The sequence below is a fragment of the Panthera pardus genome, unplaced genomic scaffold (genome assembly GCF_024362965.1).
Source record: "Panthera pardus isolate Hobbes unplaced genomic scaffold, ASM2436296v1 HiC_scaffold_8, whole genome shotgun sequence".
NCBI classification, from domain to species: Eukaryota; Metazoa; Chordata; class Mammalia; order Carnivora; family Felidae; genus Panthera; species Panthera pardus.
The window spans coordinates 50,944,712-50,965,284 of NW_026527013.1; the positions used below are offsets into that span (position 1 = coordinate 50,944,712).

General features: G+C 34.9%; 1 protein-coding gene across 5 annotated transcripts in view; it reads right to left on the bottom strand.

Annotated features, from left to right (window-relative positions):
- The window catches only part of RAD18 (RAD18 E3 ubiquitin protein ligase), a 105,141-nt gene that overhangs the window by 47,929 nt on the left and 36,639 nt on the right, over positions 1–20,573 (bottom strand). For all 5 annotated transcript variants that reach the window (XR_002074784.2, XR_002074783.2, XM_019428290.2 and 2 more), the window contains exons 7-9: positions 19,267–19,451; positions 5,749–5,825; positions 4,415–4,475 (exon numbers count right to left, since the gene is read on the bottom strand). Coding sequence is in view for 3 of the 5 variants with exons in the window: in XM_019428290.2 (XP_019283835.2) it covers positions 4,415–4,475; positions 5,749–5,825; positions 19,267–19,451 (323 nt within the window). In the remaining 2 variants the exon portion in view is untranslated. The remainder of the gene's footprint in view (positions 1–4,414; positions 4,476–5,748; positions 5,826–19,266; positions 19,452–20,573) is intronic.

The window sequence follows — 20,573 nt, forward strand, 5'->3', positions numbered from 1 at the left end:
AAGAAAAACAAATGACAGCATCTGCTGACAAAGATAAAAGGATAGCTTTCAAGTGAAAATCAGAACTCTGGATAACTTGTATCCGACATTACGAGCTGACGGTTTCCTAATACTTAACTTTCCTGAGAAGACTGGGGCTGAAATTAAAGAATGCTGTTCTTTTATATTATATAATACAAATGAAAAAATGCAAACATTTGCAACTCGATGAACCAATATTTTCCAAATAACCAACAAATGATGTTTCAAAACCATTCACAGGTAGAAGGGCCTTTCAAAGCACGTGACAGACCAGTGGATTTTTATGGGGTAGAGTACAAAAACTTCATTAATATGATTTCAAATTCCATTGTAACTAATCGTTCTGAAATAACACTTGCCAACAATACCCATGATTATCTAAAAAAAAAAAAAAAATCTACTGAAACACTTCTCTCTTTTCAATTGCCTACCTGTGTCAGGATGGATATTTTTCATATGCTTCAACCAAAGCAACACATAGCAACAGTTTAAATGCAGAAGCTGATATGAAAGTCAAGATGTTCTCTATTAAGCAAGACATCAAAGAGATTTGCAAAAATAAAAAAGAATGCCACTTTTCTCTCTAAATTTTTAAAATCAGACTTCCTGGGGTGCCTGGGTGTCTCAGTCAGTTGAGCATCCGACTTCGGCTCAGGTCATGATCTTACAGTTTGTGGGTTCAAGCCCCGCATCAGGCTCTGTGCTGACAGCTTGCTCAGAGCCTGCAGCCTGCTTCAGATTCTGTGTCTCCTTCTCTCTTTCTGCCCCTCCCTGGCTCATGCCCTGTCTCTGTCTCTCAAAAGCAAATAAATGTTAAAAAAAAATTTTTTTTAAATATATATATATATATAAATAAATTAATTAAATAAAAAATAAAAGCAGACTTCCCGAGAAATAATTTACACACAATAAAATTCGTGAATTTAAAATGAACAATTTAATTTGATGCAAAAAAACCTGTAGCCACGTAACTACCAATGCACTCATGAAATAGAAGACTTAAATCACCCAAAAGAGTTCCTTCCTGATCCCCTTTTCCCCCACCCACAGGAGCTGGCAGTACCAATATGCTTTCTGTTACTAATTTTTGCCTTCCTAGAACTTTATATAAATGTTCATTCAAGATGCTACCCTTTTAGTTTCGCTTTTGTTGTAGCACAATGTTGTTGACATTCCCCCCATGTGGCTTCGTATGTCAAGGGTTAATTCTTTTTTATTATTAAGTACTGTTCCATTGTATATGGATATATCATAATGTGTTTATGGATATTTAGGTTGTTTTCAGTTTAGGATAATATGAATAAGCTGCTATAGCATTTGTCCACAATACTCTTGAAATTGTTTAATACAATTCATGGATTTTGTTTTTTGGAAATTATATCTCAATAAATCTGACTTCCTATCTCTGTGTGGATATATGCTTTCATTTCTCTTGGATAAATAGTTAGGAGTAGAATGACTGGGTTGTATGGAGGTATATAACCTTAAAACAAACTGCTAAACTGTTTACCTAAGTGGTTGTATCATTTTGCTTTCTCACCAGCAATGCATAAGATTTCCATTTGCTCCACATCCTGGCCAGGAGTTTGGTATTATCCTTTTTTTTTTTTTTTTTTTTTTTTCCCCTGCCATTAAAATAAGTATATAGTATTATTTCATTTAAAATTATATCTTCCTGGGGTGCTTAGGTGGCTCAGTAAGTTAAGCATCTGACTTTGGCTCAGGTCATGATCTCACAGTTTGTGGGTTTGAACCCTGCATCGGACTCTGTGCTGACAGCTGGGAGCCTGCAGCCTGCTTTGGATTCTGTGTCTCCCTCACTCTCTGCCCCTTCCCACTCACATTCTGTATCTCTCTCTCTCAAAAATGAATGTTAAAAAAAATTTTTTTTAATTATACTTTCCTAAAGATTAATGACTAATAAGATTAACCTATATTTTCATGTGGTTACTTGACACTTAAATATTTATTTCACTGAAGAATGTTTCAGTCTTTTACCCTTTAAAAAATATATATATATGGCATATGCCTTATTATTGAATTTCAACAGTTCTTTACATAATATAGATACTAGTATTTTGTCAAATATAAATTTTACAGTATTTTCTCACAATCTGTGGCTTGAGTTTTCATTTTCATATTTGCCTTTTAAAGAGTAAGCACTAAATTCTACTGAAATATAACTTATCATATTTCCTTTTAGCTTTCTCTTTCACAATTCATACTATTTGTGAAAGATGATAATGTCAACTGTGACTATAAAGTTTTATTTATTTCATTCAAATCTGTATACTATTTATTCTTATTCCTTCACACTGTTGACGACCTACAGTACAATAAAAAATGTGAGAAAGAACATATCTACCTTGCTCCCAATCAGAAGAAAAGTATTTAATATTTCATCATTAAATATGATGTTAGTTGTAGGTTTCTTATAGATATTCTTTACCGGATTGAAGAAATTCTATTTTGGTAACAGTTTTTATATTAATGGGTGTTCAATTTTGTCAAACACTTATTCTGCATCTATTTTGAGAACCATATAGTGTTTTTTTAGTCACTTAATACAGTGAATTACAATGATTAATTTTCTAAAATTAAATCAATCTTGCACTGTTAGGATAAATCCCACTTGGTTATGATGTATTGTCTTGTATATGTATTGCCAGACGTAATTTACTAAAATTTTGTTAAGGATTTTTGCATCCATGTTCAATGAAGAATATTGGTCAGAACTTTTTTTTTTAATGTTTATTTATTTTTGAGAGAGAAAGAGACAGAGACAGAGCACGAGCGGGGAAGGAGCAGAGAAAGAGAAGGGGGCACAGAATCTGAAGCAGGCTCCAGGCTCTGAGCCGTCAGCACAGAGTCCGACAGGGGGCTCGAATTCACGGACCATGAGATCATGACCTGAGCCAAAGTTGGACATTTAACTGACTGAGCCACCCAGGTGTTCCATGAACTTTTATTATACCATCTTTGGTTTTTAGTTTCATGGAAACTTCAGCCTCATAAAATGAGGTAAGAAGTATTCCTTCCATTTCAGTTTTCTAGCAGAATATGTCTAAAACTGATTATTATTTCCTTCCTTATATATTTCATAGAATTCACCAGTGAACCCACTTGGACCTGGGATTTCTTCAGGAATTGCAAATTCAATTTGTCTATTATTTCTTCTTAAATAAAGTTTAGTAATTTGTGTCTTTCAAGGGAGTTGTCCATTTCATTTATTTTTTAAAAAATAGATACAGAGATTTATTTTAGGGCTAAATGCATTAACTTAACATGACATGCCTAGTAAAGATACAAATTTCTATTGTATGTAAACTTTTTTTTAGATATTAAATAGGGAGCAATAGTTATATCTTTTCTGGCATAATTGTTAGATATTATCTTTTTAATGGTTTAAATTTCTCTCCAAGCAAATTTGCTGGTTTCCTTATTTTTACAGGCCTTATTTTTAGCAATTCAGTGGTCACTTGATATTCTCTATCCTCTGCCTCAAGAAAAATCACGTTGGCTTCCCAAATATTAAGGAAGCTCCTATCACACTTATTTAACAACAGAAAAACACTGACTTTTGTTGTTCAGTTTAAGGTCCATGAATATTCTAGCCTCCTTTTCCTACTCTGGGAAGGCACAGGCCATCACACCTGTATCTAATGCCTGTGTACTGCGTCTCTCCTCCCAAACAGATCACTCCCGAACCTATACATTCAAAGCTTAAGAAGGAAGGGGGAAAAAAAAAAGAAAAAGGAAAAGAAAAAAATCCTCTTAGCACAACTAAAACACATCATGTGTGGAATATCATTCCATACTTATTAACTACCTTTTGTCAGGTACTTAAATTTAAATTTAAACTAAAAAACAACCAACCAAAAATAACAGCTACCAAACTGACAAAACGTGAATGTGCTAGCCCTGGAAAAGATACATACAAAAGCTTAATAAGGAAAAGGAAGCAAGCTGGAAGTTGGTAACAACTGATAAAGTGAAAACTATTTTTGGCACAAATTTGCAAGTTACAGAACTGCTGAAATTCTTCACAGAAGTGTTGCAGTGAGTGGCCTGAGGACAGGATGGAAAGTCAGGAATGTTTCCATTTTAACTCCATTTTATTTTCACAGAGATGTTTTGAGAGCAGCTAATTAATATTTACAAAGTACTCAGTGATAAGCTCAAAGAAGAATGTTAGAAATCAAAAAGCAGGCACATAGAGTTACAAGAAAGGTCACAGAGTAAACAACTAAAATTCAGTTAAGTAATATAGAAGAAAAGTTTACATCAAACATTACTGTAAAAACTTATTTTAAAAAGTTACTTAAGAAAAATTACTTAAGATTAACCTGAAACCCAACTTCTCTATAAATAAAGAAAATGCCACACAACTTACGATATTTACTGTGAATTTCATCTATTTCCTTTTCTGTTTGGTCCTTTGTAAAAACCATTATCTAAAATAATCCAAAAGATCTTAATTAAAAATTCAAAAAGTGACAAAAAACTGGAGTACTACAAACTTTAAAATAGGGGAAAATAATCTCTTATATCTGTTTCATATAAACCTAGGAAGAATAACTCCTGTGTACCTCCTTTGAATATCATAATTAGTATACCTTTACTCATTACTGTTTTCTCATCTGTAGAAAATGCAACACTAATATTCATATTAACACTAACATGAAGGATTAATACAATGATCAATTAAATTTCCCACTTTTGGTATTTAATTTTTCACCTTCATTAATACAACAGGTAACACGTGAAACTACAAGACTGAAGAAGTATTTAGCAGATCATTAATAAGGCAGATTTTCTTGTTTGACTTCTCCCTTTTCCAACCTAACCTCTCCAAGTCTACTGGAAAGGTAATAAATAAAGAAAATATAACACTCAATATGTTAAATTTCTACTTCCACTTTTGAAAATCTTAGACTTAAGAGATCAGAAATCTACTTACATGACTCATTACAGTTTCCATCTTACAGTTAGCACATAGGTAATAATAAAATCAATGAAAATCTCATTTTTTTTTCTACTATCTGATTATAAACTTACTTCCCTAAGGTCGGTGCTTTCCTTACAAACACATTACCGATGGTCTAGGAAAAAAGTCTACTTGGGAGAGCCCATAACACTTCCTCCAGTGTCATAGGACACAATGACTATTTTCTTCTTTGGTATCCTTTCCTCAAGTTTTGGACCATCAAGCTAGAGGAAGGCAATAGTGAAGAATTTTAGGTGTCTGATTCCCTCAACAAGCTTAATAGATACTCAGTCCTCATTAAGTCTTATAATTACTTAATTTCTCCATCAGCATAATCACAGAATTACAGAATGCCAAGCTGAAGGGGGATATCTTAGAGATCATATAGTTTAACCCCCAAGTTTTACAGACAAAGATCCTAAGGGCCACAGATGTTAAAGAGCTTATCAAATGCAACCAGCAGAGAAAGGACTGATATCAAGGCCACCAGATGTACAGGCATATGCTTTTTCCACAGGACTATAATTCATTAATAAACTCCACTTTGGATTGTACTTAGCCCTAGAAGACTCCTAACTGTGATAGAATTTTGTGCTCAAAATCAGCTACAAGAAAATCATAATACACTAAATGGAAATGTGTTCCAGGACATTTCCTACTGAACAGATTTAATTTTACTGGGCATTCAATTTTTCTATCCATCATTTCTACCCAGACAATGAAATAGACCATCAACATACGCTTTCATTGAGTTTACTAGCTTCAAGACGCATCCTAGTCTTCTCCATGTTTTCAATTTCTTGAACTATTTCAGCAGCTGTTAAAATAAGGACATACAGGCAGTGTTAATTACATGGTTTTGATCATTGTACAACCCTAAAGCTAGATGATGGGAATGTGTGAACTACCTGTTCACACTACCTGTTGTTAATTTTCCTCTAAGTCCAAAGTTATTGCAAAATAAAAGATTAAAAGGAGTAAAACACTGAACTCTTACACATGCAGAACAATTTAAGACATAACTGTAAGAGTACAGTAAAGTCATTTTGCTCTTTCCTTTAAAAATATAGGTATAAATAGCAGTCCCAATGGAATATGAAAATTAATTTGTTAGTGGAATCCAATTCTTAGCAGATATCTATTCAAACTCCAATGTACTAAATATAAATTTACATTTTTAGACTCAGAGCATTAAGACCCATGGAGCAATATGAAAAGATCTAACATACATGGAACAGAAATCCCAAAAGAAGAAGAAAGGGAAGAGAAAAATATTTGAAGATCTAATGGTCAGAATTTGCCAAATATAATAAAAGACATCAAACCACAAAGGCAAGAAACTCAAAGAATATTAAGCAGAATGCAAAAACAAAACAAAAAAAAAACATTAACACAGACACACAGAGAAAATCTGCGTGAGCCAAAGAAAAAGAGTATATTACATAAAGAAAAATCAAGCATTATATCATGGCTTCTCATTAGAAACTATTCAAGCCAGGGGCGACTGAGTGGCTCAGTGAGTTAAGCATCCGACTTTGGCTCAGGTCATGATCTCGCGGTTCATGAGTTCGAGCCCTGAGTCAGGCTCTGTGCTGACACCTCAGAGCCTGGAGCCTGCTTCGGATTCTGTATCTCCTTCTCTCTCTGCCCCTTCCATGCTCATGCTCTGTCTCTCTCTCTCAATAAATAAATGTCAAAAAAAAATTTTAAAAAAAAGAAAGAAACTATTCAAGCCAGAAGACAATGGAGTGATGAATTAAAAGTATGGGGGAAAAAACCATGCCAATCCGGAATTCTATACCAATGGAAGTATTTTTCAAAAGTGAAGGAGGAATAAAGATTTTCTGAGACTAACAAAAACTGAGAGAATATGTTATTAGCAGACTTGTACTATAAAAAGTGTTAAAGGAAGTTCTTCAAGCAGAAGAAATATGAAACCAGAAACTTATCTCTTCCTAGAAGAGAAAATGAAGAGTGATAGAAATGGTAAAAATGAAGGTAAGTACAAATATTTTTCTTATTTTTAACTATTCTAAAAGATAACTGACCATTCAAAACAACAACATATTGTGTTAATACCATAGGTAAAAGTACAAAACTCATGACAACAACAACACAAAGAATTAGGGATTTAAGGTATACTGTTGTAAGGTTCTTACACTGTAAGTGAAGCAGTACATCATTTGAAAGTAGACTGTAACTAACAGGTGCTTATTACAAATCCTACGTCAACCACTAAAACTTTTGGAAAAATAAGGTAAAATAAGCCCAAAGTAGAAATAAAATGTATTAATAAAAAATACTCAACCCAAAAGAGAGCAAATAAATGGAATAAAAAGCAGAAGGAACAAGCAGAAAATAACGCCAACTGTATCAATAAGTACATTAAGTGTAAGTGATTTAAAAGCATCAATAAGAGATACAGAATGTAGACTCGATTAAAACAAGCAAGACCAAACTATATGCTTTCAGCAAGGAACCCATTTTATTTATTGTGAGAGAGAGAGAACACAGGCATGCATGCCAGCGGATAAGGGGCAGAAAAAGAGGGACAGAGAGAACCCTGCACTGCCAGCGAGGAGCCCGGTGCTGGAGCTCGAACCCACAGACCATGAAATTATGACCTGAGATGAAATCAACAGTCGGACATTTAACCAGCTGAGCCACCCAGATGCCCCAGAATGCATTTTAAATAAAAGACATAGATAGGTCCAAGATAAAGGAATGGAGAGAGATGTATCATGTAAATACTAAAGGGAAGAAACTTGCAATAGCTATACTAAAAAGGCACAACAGACTTCAGAATAATGAATGTTATCAGGGATAAAGAGGGAAATTGTATAATGATAAAAGACTCAATTCAATAAGAAAACCTAACAATCTTAAATGTGTCTGCACCTAGAACAGAAATTAAAAATACATGAATGAGAACTTGCAGTTCCAAAGAAGATGGACTAGACTCATTTCTCTTCTGATTTCTCATACTCTCCCTCAGTAATTATCACTAAAACCCTTGAATGTAAGGTAACAAGTATAAGAGAACTCTGAAGGGTAGAAGGAGAAAGATGGACTGGCTAAGGGCTTCAGAAGTTAAGGGACAACACAATGGTGAGGTCTTTGGGCTTCCTTTTTATCTTCTGTAAATCCCAGACTGGACTCTGGTGAAGCCTGCAACCCAGAACACACACACACACACACACACACACACACACACACACACACACACCCAAGGAACCATTTTTCTAGCAAAGGACTATGAAAGGAGGAGACCAAAAAACTTTATGACAATATCTGACCTACTCCAGCTAAACACTGCTGATGCTTCCTGCCCACTACAGTACAATCAGAGAGTAAGTGTGGAGTATGGATTCCACCCCCCCTTCTCCCCCAGCAGTAACAGGAGCACTGGGAAAAGCTTTCCTCTCCCAGCAACACAGGGCCAGTGTGGACCAAATGAGAAACCTAGACCTCAGCCAGCAGTAGCAGATAGGACCCTCACCCTCTAACTAGTGATTGGAGCAAGGATCTCAAAGAGACAAAACCTGGAGAACAGTATCCTTTAAACCTGCACAGGAAATCCTAAATACATTCTTGGCCAACTCACATGTGAAATATTCTAAAAATTAATTTTAGAGGCCAAAAGGTTTGGGAAGTGGAGCACAGTATGAAACACCAGATTCTCAGAGGGCCCTTTAGGTAGTAATTAAAGGAAGCAGACCAGGACAACGCTGCAAGGGCTCTGAAAACTACACTGTCATTAGAACCACGGTCCACAGAAGTAGGTCCGGATCTGCATGTTAAACGTAAACAGGGTGAGTGCCTGTTAAAGGAGAATATTTTTAAAAGAACTAGAATCTCCTATTATAGTCAAAATGTCTAGGACACAATAAAAACACTTGTCAACTAAGAAGCAGGAAAATCATAACTTCAATGAGAAAAGACACTCAACAGATACTAACACTGAGATGACTCCAATCGTGAAACTATCTGGTAAGAATTTTAAAGGTACCATCATACAAATGCTTCAACAAGTAATCAGGAGCTCTCTTGCAACAAAAGAAAACAAACCTGCTACTGTATGTAATATTTTTATGACAGCCAGTGGTCCATTATAAAAATTTATCTTCTTAGTTTAAATGTTACATTTAAGTTATTAATTTCTTATACTTGCAAGGGACAACTAAAAAACAACAATTAGAAACAAAGGAAAACAAATGAACCCTACTGTATTTCAGTAAAACACCAAGCCACACACTGAAGAAAGATAAAAAGGAAATTATGAACACAATATCTGACTACATACCCTCAGTCTGGGAAATGGAGGCGGGGAAAGCAACTGTGGGGAGAGAGAACTAAAAAATATTCTGAATTCTTTCTTATAGGTAGGTCTGTTTTGCAGTGGTGTAGTAGTACAGATGAAGCAATTCTGAAACTATTTTAGATGTACTACAGAATTGGGACAAATTACTAAATGTGCTGATGCTATTGAAGGGAGGATTCTTCTTGTGGAAAAAAAATGGGAAGTATAAATATGGACAGAGAAAGGTATAGAACTCTGTGGGGTTGGACTGCAATCAGTATGCTCTCATAATTTCTAATGTATGTAAGTATAAATGGATTTACATTTATATATACACATACAGTATACAGGCACATAAGCATGTCATGTATATGTACATACCCATGTATGCACATCTATATGCATGCATATATTCCTGAGCTCAATCTGCTACAAGAACCTAGAAGCAAAGGCACCAGTAGCAACGTGGAAGGAGTGACGTTAGAAAATCATCATTTTGCAACTATCACAGAAAAGATTAGTTCATGTAAAAATTACCTAAGAATAGTAATGTAGGGGTGAAATTTTAATGAGGTATAGGATATTTACATGGTGTTAAAGTGTCTCTACAGATATCCAATTAGTAGCAAGGGGAATACTATATAATCTCCCAGTATCGAGGGAGAAACTGAGAAGATGATTAAACCAGCCATCACAAATGAGAGGCACAAAGATGTCAAACACCCTGGATGTGATATCCTGACAAGGGACAAAAAACATCACGTATATAGTACTCTGGCCAGGAATGCACAGCCTTGATGTAATTATAAGGATACATCACACAAAGCCAAAGTGAGAAATACTCTGTTTTGGGGGGGGGGGGGGGGGGGGGGAACAACAACAACAAAGCCTGTATTCTTTGCCAATGTCATAAAAGACAAAGACAGACTGAGGAATTGTTCTAGATAGAAAGAGACGGAAAAGAAGGCACAACTAAATGCAGTATGTGGTCCAAAACCGCACCATGTACTAGAAGAAAAAAAAAAAAAAAAAAAGAAGAAATCTATTAGCAATCATTACTGGGTCCACTGCTGAAAATAGAACAGAGATGATAGAATGGATAAAAGTATTGTTAACAAAGCTAAATTTACTGAAATTAATAGCTGTAATTTCATAATAAAAGAGAATATCCTTTTTCTTAGGAAATACATAGTAAGTACTTAGAGGTAAAGAATCAAGATTATACAACTTATTCTTAGATGGTTTAAGGAAAAAATAGAAGTATATAAGTATGTTACACACATGTATTTTTATACAGAGAGAGAGTAATAGCAATTCATAAAGGAAATAAGGCAAAATGATGATAGATGAATCCATATAAAGGGTACAGATTTTTTTTTATGATAATTATTTCCAAATAAAGTAGTTTTAACTACTTTACAAACACAAAATTAAAGCTTTTTCAAGGAACCTAAGTGGCTCAGTCAGTTAAGCGTCCACCCCTTGCTTTTGGCTCAGGTCAGGATCTCATGGTTCATGAGATCGAGTCCCAAGTTTGACTCCACACTGACAGCACAGAGCCTGCTTGGAATTTTCTCTCTCCCTCTCTGCCCCTCCCCCACCTACACTTTTTGTCTCTCTCAAAATAAAAAAATAAACTAAAAAAAAAGGCTTTTTCAGACAAAAGCTGAAAAGAATTTGTAACTGGCACATCTGCACTCTTTACAAGACATATTAAATAGTTTTTCAGGCCAAAAGAAAATGACATCAGATGGAAACCTTGATCTAAGCAAGGAGATGAAAAATACTGGAAATAGTAATGTGTAGGCACATATAGACTTTCTTTTTCATTTCTATTTTCTTTAAAAGAAAATTGACAATTTAAAAAAAAAGAGTAAAAAGGAATTATGGAGGTTGTAACACATATAGAAGAAAAATCTATGACAATAATGAAACAAAAGATGGAAGTCATAAGATACTTCTATCTTCTACATGAAGTAGTATATTATTGGAAGGGAGACAGTGATAAGCTTAAGATACATATGGTAAGCACTAGAATAATCACTAAAAGAAGTAAACAGATATACCCAATAACCAAATGAGGAAACAGAAAACTAAAAAATACTCAATCCAAAAAAAGGAAGACAAAACAAAGAATGAATAGGACAAATAGAAAAGAAAAGCAAGATGATAGCCTTGAACTCAACCAAATAGGTTAAATGAAATGAAAATGGTTTAAGCCCTATAACTTAATGGTGTATCTTGTCAAATTACATTTTAAAAGCAAATCCAGGGGCACCTGGGTGGCTCAGTCAGTCAAGCATCCGACTCTTGATTTCGGCTCAGGTCATGAGATCTCACCATTCATGAGATCAAGCCCCATGTGAGGCTCTGCATTGACAGTGCAGAACCTTCCTGGGATTCTCTCTCTCCCTTTCTCTCTGTCCCTTTCCTTCTCATGCTCTTGCTCATTCTTTCTCTGTCTCTCAAAATAAATAAATAAACTTGAAGAAAAAAGGAAATCAAAACCATATACCGCTTTCAAAGAAGTTTAAATATAATAACACAATGGGTTTAAAGAGAAGAAGAGTGAAGTAAGATAGAGTGGCTATATTCATTCATACCAGATAAAGTAGATTTTGAGATGAAGAATATTACCAGAGACAAAGACAAACATTTCATAATAATAAGTAGTAGTAGGTCAACTTATCTAGAAGACATAACAATACTAAATGCACATACACTTAATTATTGAGATTCAAAATATAAGGAAAACTGAAATTATTGAAAGGAAAAATGGAAAATCTATAAATATAGTTGGAGATTTCAATAATCCTTTCAGGAATTGATAGCACCAGCGAATATAGGATCAGCAAGGATACAGAAGAACTGAATGTTACTATCAAGCAAGTTTACAGAACATTTAAGGAAAAAAAAAAAAAAGCAAAATATTCAAGTGTTTATGGAACATTTACCAGGAAATCCTAATGCTGAGTTATAAAACAAGTCTCAGTAAATGTAAAAGGTCTGAAATGATACAGAACTGGTTAAATAGAATCAAAGTAAAATGAATAATAAAAGATTTCTGGAAAATGCCCATATATTTGGAAATTGGAAATACTTCTATATAACCCACTATTCAAATAAGAAATGGCAACAAAGATTAGAAAATATTTTAGGAGGACCTGGGTGGCTCAGTGAGTCAAGCGTCCAACTTCGGCTCAGATCACGATCTCGCAGTTTGTGAGTTTGAGCCCCGCACCAGGCTCTGTGCTGACAACTCAGAGCCTGGAGCCTGCTTCAGATTCTGTGTCTCCCCCTCTCTCTGCCCCTCCCCTGCTCATGCTCTGTCTCTCTCTGTCTCTCAATAATAAATAAACGTTAAAAAATTTTTTAAAAAAAGAAAGAATATATTTTAACTGAATGCAAATGAAAATACAATGTATCAACATTTGTGGGTGTAAGTAAAATAGTACTTATAGGAAAATTTTGAAAGAAGAACAATCTGAAATAATTATCTAAGCTTCCACCATAATAAGCTACAGAAATAAGACCAAATTAAACGTAAAGTAATTAGAAAGAAGAAAATAATGATAGGAGGAAAATTCAATAGAATGGAAAATACGCAATAAGTTGAGGAAAAAAAAATGAAACTGAAAGCCAGTTCTTTGGAAAAATCAAAAATTGATTAAATTTTGATAAAATTTCAAAATTTTGATAAAATTGATATCTTATAGGTAAACCCAATCAAGGGAAAAAAGAGAGAAGACACATTTGTAGTATCAAAAACAAAAGACAGTACATTACCACAGATCCCACAGACATTAAAAGACAATGAAAGAAATATTCTTAAAAAAAATGCTGACAGCAAATTGTAAATTCAAGAACTTAGATGAAATGGACACAGTCCTTGCTAAAGATAAAAGGTTGCTTTAATATTCAAAAATCAACATAATACAAATCAAAACCACAATGACACACCGCTTCACATGGCTAGGGTGGCCAAAACAGGAAAGACAGAATAACAAATGGTGGCAAGAATGTGGAGAAACTGGAACCCTTACTCTAGTGAAATGTAAAATGTTGTAGGCACACTGAAAAACAATCCAGCAGTTCCTCAAAATGTTAAAATGTAGTTACCATTTAACCCAGCAATTCCACTCCTAAGTACATATCTATGGAAAATGAAAACCTAAGTCCACACAGACACTTGTGTATGGATATTCATAGTTCATAGCAGCGTTATTCATAATGGCTGAAAAGTGGGAAAATCCCAGATGTCAGTCAATGAATAGGCAAAAATAAGTAATAGATCCACACAATGAAATATCATTGGGCAATAAAAAGGAATGCAGTACTAACCATGAATAATGGACAACCTTGAAAAGAAGTCAGTCACTGAAGGCCATGTATTTGCATTAATTCATTTAAATGAAATGGACTTCCAGTTCTGCACAGAAGGAGGTTGGAAGTTGCCATTCCGTCTTAATAACAAGTTAAAAGCTCCACAGACTGAAAAATCAGCGACTCTCCTTAGATCCACCTGAAGAGGACACAGGGCAAACTAATGCCCCCAAGACTGTTGAGACCCCCAAAAATACGGAGTAATGGCTTACCTTAGGAGAAACTTACAAGCAGAAACTGCAGTGAGAAACATAACAAAAGATAAGAAAACCTGAATCGTAATTAATTAATTGCTGGAGGTCCTGTGCAGATGATTCTGAGAGTTAAAAACTCCAGGGAGACCCAGTCATGGCTGGAGGGTGGTAGGGGAGACAATATTGTGAGATTCATCTTCAGGAGTTCAACAAAATCCTTATAGTAAATTATCAAAGAAAAATCTCTGGTTTTGAGCAGGGGGAAGGGAAAAGAAACCATCTTCAAATATACCAATGTATTCTTCTCTTAACAAGACCTGTCCTCTCAGGGAACTAGTTAAACAGAGCCTAACCAACTGGGGTATTACTAGAGCCTAATTGACCTGGGAAAGGGAAATACAGAAGTCCCCCCCTTAACTGCAGTTCTGCTCTCCACTGTTTTGGTAACTCGCAATCAACCATGTTTCAGACACAGATGACCTTCTTCTGATATATGGTCAGAAAGAAAGTCAAGAGTAGACTAACACTATGTCACAAGGACCACGTGATTCAACTCTCTTAATATGCAGACAATTTATCACCTCACATTACCATAAGAAGTATGAATACACTACAATAAGATATTTTGAGAGAGAGAGAGACCATATTCACATAAGTTTTATTATAATATATTGTTAAAATTGTTCTATTTTATTAGTTATTGTTAATGTCTCACTGTGCCTAATTTATAAATTAAATTTTATCATAGGTATGCACGCACAGGAGAAACAATATATATAGGATTTGGTCCTATCCATGGTTCCAGGTATCCACTAGGGGTCTTGGAAGTATCCCCCCACAGATAAGGAGGGACTACTACACCCAACTCCAGCCTGCTCTAGCCATCTTCCCACCTAAGGGAGGAGAAAAAAACTAAGAAATACTTGGTAAGTTTACAATCCAGGGACACAGGCCCACTAAAGAATTGAGGCATAATGCTAAGAAGCTTCCCCTCCCTGGCACACATCACCACCACATTACTAAGGGCCTACTTAAAACAAGTTCCTTTTAACTAGTATATTATGTCCAACTAACAAGAAAAACATTACAAAAACATACCAAAAGGCAAAAAACACAAACACTGGAAAAAAAAATGAACAGAATATCCAAACACTGGGAGATAAGTAAGTAAAATATCTAGAATAGACAGGTCTACAGAGAAAGTAGATTAGTAGTTGTCTAGGGCTATGAGGATTGGGAAAAAATGCTGAGTGACTGCTAATGGATATGGAGTTTCTTTTGGAGGTGATAAAAATGTTCTAAAATATATTGCAGTGGTGGCTGCATAACTGTGAATATACTAAGAAACACTGAATTACAACTTTGAATGGGTAGTACGGTATGTGAATTATATTTCAACAAAGCTATTAAAAAATCAATGTAATAAGCCATATTACAGAATATTACTGAATAAGGGGGAAAAATGACAAACTCAATAAATGTAGAACAAGGATTGGACACAATCCAACACTCCTTCACGATTCCCAACAAACTAGGAATCGAAGAAACACCCTCAACCTCACAAAAGGCATCTTTGAAAATCTGCAACTGTCAGACTTAATGGTTAAAGACTAAATATGTTATCTATAAGACTGGTAGTAAGGAAAGGACATTTGTTCATACTTTCACACAACACTGCACTGGAGTGTCTAACCAGTGCAATAAAGCAAGAAGAGGAAATCAAAAACACACAGACTGAAAAGAAAAAAGAAATAAAACTTATTTTTATTGACATGATTGTGTAAATAAAAAATCCTAGAAACAACTAGAAATAATTTAGTTTTAAAAGTTAACACTATAGGGGCGCCTGGGTGGCTCAGTCGGTTAAGCGGCCGACTTCGGCTCAGGTCATGATCTCGCGGTCTGTGAGTTCGAGCCCCGCGTCGGGCTCTGTGCTGACAGCTCAGAGCCTGGAGCCTATTTCAGATTCTGTGTCTCCCTCTCTCTAACCCTCCCCCGTTCATGCTCTGTCTCTCTCTGTCTCAAAAATAAATAAACGTTAAAAAAAAAAAAATTAAAAAAAAAAGTTAACACTATAGATATGTATATATACATATACAAAATATACAAAGCTAAATATACAAAAATCAGTATATCAAAATGATTCTTTAAAATGGTAATGAGAAACTGACATAAAAAACACCACTTACAATAGCACCAAAAACAACGACAACAACTTAGTGGTAAGCTTAACAAAATACTTGGAAAACATGTATATAAAAAGCTGGAAAACAATGCTGACAGAAATTAATGGAGACCTAAACAAACAGAGACAGAACTTGACTGGTATTAAAAGACTCAGTAAAGTTATCAATTCTCCTAAGTTGATCAATGAATTTAACGTAATCCCAATTAAAATCCCAGAAGGCTCTTTTTGTAGACATTAACAAACTGAGTCTAACATTTACATGGGAATGCAAAGGACCTAGAATAGTCAAAGTAATTTTGAAAAAGAACAAATTTGAAGGACTTTCTCCACCTGACTTCAATACTTGCTACCAAGTTACAGTAATCAAGGGGGTATGGTGCTGGAAAAAAAAAAAAAAAAAAAAAAAAAATCCGGCATAAAGACCGATAGAACAGAAAAGATTCTAGGTATATTCACACACATATATGGTTCACAGATTTTTGACAAAGGGGGAAATGTAGATGGGGAAAGGATAGCCTTTTTAACAAATGGGACTGTTAAAACTAGATACATAGCCATATTTTTTTAAGTGAGCTGTAACCTTTACCTCACATCAACAGAAAAAGTAACTGGAAATGCATCATAGACTTGAATATAAAAGCTAAAATTATAAAACTTCTAGAAGAAAACATAGGAGAAATTCTTTGTGATCCTAGGATAGGCAAATATTTCTTCATGGAATACCATAAGCATGAACCATAAAAGAAAAAAAGTGGTAACTGGACTTTATCAAAATGAAAAACTTCTGCTCTTCAAAAGACATTAAGAAAATGATAAGGCAAGTCAAAGCCTAGGATACAATATTCAAATACATGTATTTCACAAATGACTGGTATCCAGAATATAACAACTCTATTTTTTTTAAGTTTGTTTATTTTGATAGAGAGTGCACACACATGCAGGGAAGGGCAGAGAAAGAATCCCACGCAGGCTCCATGCTGTCAGTGCAGAGCCTGATGCGAGGCTCGAGCTCACAAACTGTGAGATGATGACCTGAGCTGAAATCAAGAGTTGGAGGCTTAACCGACTGAGCCACCCAAGCACCCCAAGAATATATAAAACAACTCCTATAAGCAATAAAAAAATGTTAATGGACAAAATATTTCAACAGACCCTTTACCAACACACACACACACACACACACACACACACACACACACACACACACAAATAGCAAATAAATATATGAAAAGATGCTGAACATCATTAGCCTCAGGAAGATACAAATTAAAACCATCAAGAGATAGGGGAAGGGATGGTGGTGCTGCATTGATTGGCTATCTGTATGGAAAAACAAGAGAATCTTGCCCCTACCTCACAACATATGCTAAAATAGATTCCAGATAAATTGCAGATCAAAATGTAAAAGCAAAACCAATAAAGCTTTTAGAACAAAACAAGATCCTCATGACCTTGCAATAGGCAAGGACATAAAGCACTAACTAAAGGAAAAATGCAAAAGATTAGTACAATTAAGAACTTCTACTTCTTGAATGAAGTCATTAAGAGAACGAAAAGGCAAACTGAAGAGTTTAAATATACATATATATCCAGCAATATCTATATACAGAAAACTTCACATACTCCCACAAATAAATAAGGGGAAGAAAAGGATACACAGCATAAAAAAATTGGTCATAATGCTTAGATGAGTATTTCACCAAAGAAGATATCCAGATGATCAACAAACATATAAAAATGTGCCCAACACTGTAAATCATGGGGGAAATGCAGATTAAAACCATAATGAGATACTACCAATGACCCACTAAAATGGCCAAAAAAGAAAACTGACAATACTGATGTTGTCAAGGATGTGAAAAAACTGGAACTCTCAGACCCTCCTAATGAAAGTGTCACTGGTAGGAACAAAAACAAGAAGAAGAAAAAAAAGAAATTAAATAAGGGGAAAAAAATGTACCCTGGCACTGAGTTTTTGGCTACATTATCCATGAAAGCTAAGCAGCTGCACAAATATATCAATAATTTCACTCCTAGATATATATATATCCAACAAGTATGTGTGCCAATGTGCACTAAGACATGTAAAAGAGACAGCAACATTATTCTTAAGAGCCAAAGAGTAGACAAATCCAAATGTCTATCAACCACTGAATGGATAAACAGTGTGATATACAACGGAATACTCTATAGCAACAAAAATGAAAAGATCACAACTGTACACAAAAACATAGATGAATCTTCTAAATATAATTCTGCACAAATAAAGCCACACTGCAAAGAATACATAAGCTATTTATTATTCCATTTACATAAAGACAAAATATAGGAAAAACAAGCAAAACGGATAATCTCTGGTGTTAGAAGTCAAGGTGCTGGTCATTTGTGCAAATGAAGGCGGGAGTGATTGGAGGTGGGAGCACAGGGGCTTTGGGGATGCTGGTTCTGATCTGAAAAGTAGTTACAAAGGTATTTTCCCTTTGTGAAATTTACTCTGTGATAATTCACTAAACAATACCATTTGTATACTTTTCTGTTTGTATACTGTACTTCAGTTTTTAAAAAATTAGGCAATTCTATATATGCTAATAATTCAAAGAACTCCAAAACATGTGTGTGATTAAATGAAAAGGACAAACCATTAAATAGTGTGTATATAGTACTAACATTTTTACAAAACAATAGTCAACGACATATGTTTGTGTATAATTTATAATCATAATGGTAACATTTGTTGAATGCTAACTACTTGCTATGATGCAATGCCATGCACTTTTCATTTATTTCCTTTAAAAACACTAGGTAGCACACAGTATCATAATCCTTATTTTATGGATGAGAAAACTGAGATAGTAAGTAGCTTGCCCACAGTCCCCCAGTCGTAAAGCTACAAAACTGGGATTATAACCCAGCTCTCTAGATCAAGTCTTCATCCTGCACTATCTCTGGAAAGATATACATAAGAAACGGGCAGCAGGGGTTGCCTCTGAGATGGGAATAGGGACTAAGAGGCTGAGAGAAAGGCTGGCTTATCAGAGCGTATTCTAGATACCTTTTGAAGGAATACATTTGCATGTCTCATCTACTATCAAAATTATACTTATTAATGTTTCTTTTCTACAGTTTATAATCCCTGAGCTATACAAACTGCTTTATCCAGAGAAAAGAAGAACTCATTGCTTTACTAGCTTACCTGATTTAGGGTGCAAAGCATCACACTGGGCATTGTACATGTGTACAAATTCTTGGTGCCTTTTAATGAGCTGTTGTTTACTTCCTTGAATAGATAATCCATGCTGTTTTAGCTTTTTCTTTAAGTCGCGATCTGAGAGCAAGTTATACACGGTTTTGGGCAGAGGCTTCCTTTTGTGAACAGAACTGAAAAGAGGGAAAAAATGAAATCACTAAGGGTTACTCTGAATTATCAAAATCTCTTCACATAAAACAGTAATTTGCCTTGACAGAGTACCAGTGTGACTGGGAGAGCAGTGGAACCATTAAGATAAAAGTGAGAAAGAGAAGAAGGATCCAATTTGCAAATAAAGGTGATAGTGTTGGATATGATGTATCTGAGGTGCTGACAGCACATTCAGATACCAGGGTCCACATGGCAGCCAAACTTAGAGAAACGTAGGTCTCATAAGGAGGTCAGGCCTAAGGATGCAGACCTGGGATGCCCATGGAAGGCCTATGCACTAATTGCTGTAAGAACTTCACTTAGAATCACACTTACATAGACTTACTCAATTCTCCAATGCTTTAAAACATGTTTGCCCTAAAATGCATCCATGGTTTCCAGGCAAAAACTCTATAAAAAACAGTTACCTCAGATGATCAGAGTATAAACACTATTGAGATTTAAACGACAGATTTAAGAATATAACTTCTTGAGAAAAAATTCTAATCCACAATCAAAACTACCCCCACCCCCTTAGCTTTACCCAATTCATTACTGCCAATGAAAAAAGAAGTCAGAAAGCCGACAGGTAGATAGTATTCTTATGGCAGCATCTTCAAAGAACACGATTGAAAACAACAGCAAAAAATACTGAGGGTTCTGTTATCTTTAACTTCAATTAATTACAGTAACAAATATATAAGGCATTACAAGTGTATTAGCAAAACCACCACCTGGCTCTTCATTCTACTTATATAATTAATACAGTGACAAGCACTAAGCTGCAATGTAATATAACAAAGCCCTATCAAATGACTTTCTTCTGCTCCATCCAAAAAAGGAGTTAATAAACATTATTTCTTAAGATGGAATAGAAATCAAGCTAAGGGTATCAATGACTTGAGACAATTTTATAAAAGGGACCCTTAGTGAGTTTTAATCTATTTAATACAATTATAATCTGACTCTGAGTACACTGCTTGGCTCAACACCATGGCAATTAGGTACTTAATAAATATGCATTCAAAGTAGTCATTACAATTCCCATAATTTCCAAATGAAAATGCCAAAGTCTCCGGTAGAAACTAATAAGCCCTTGAAAG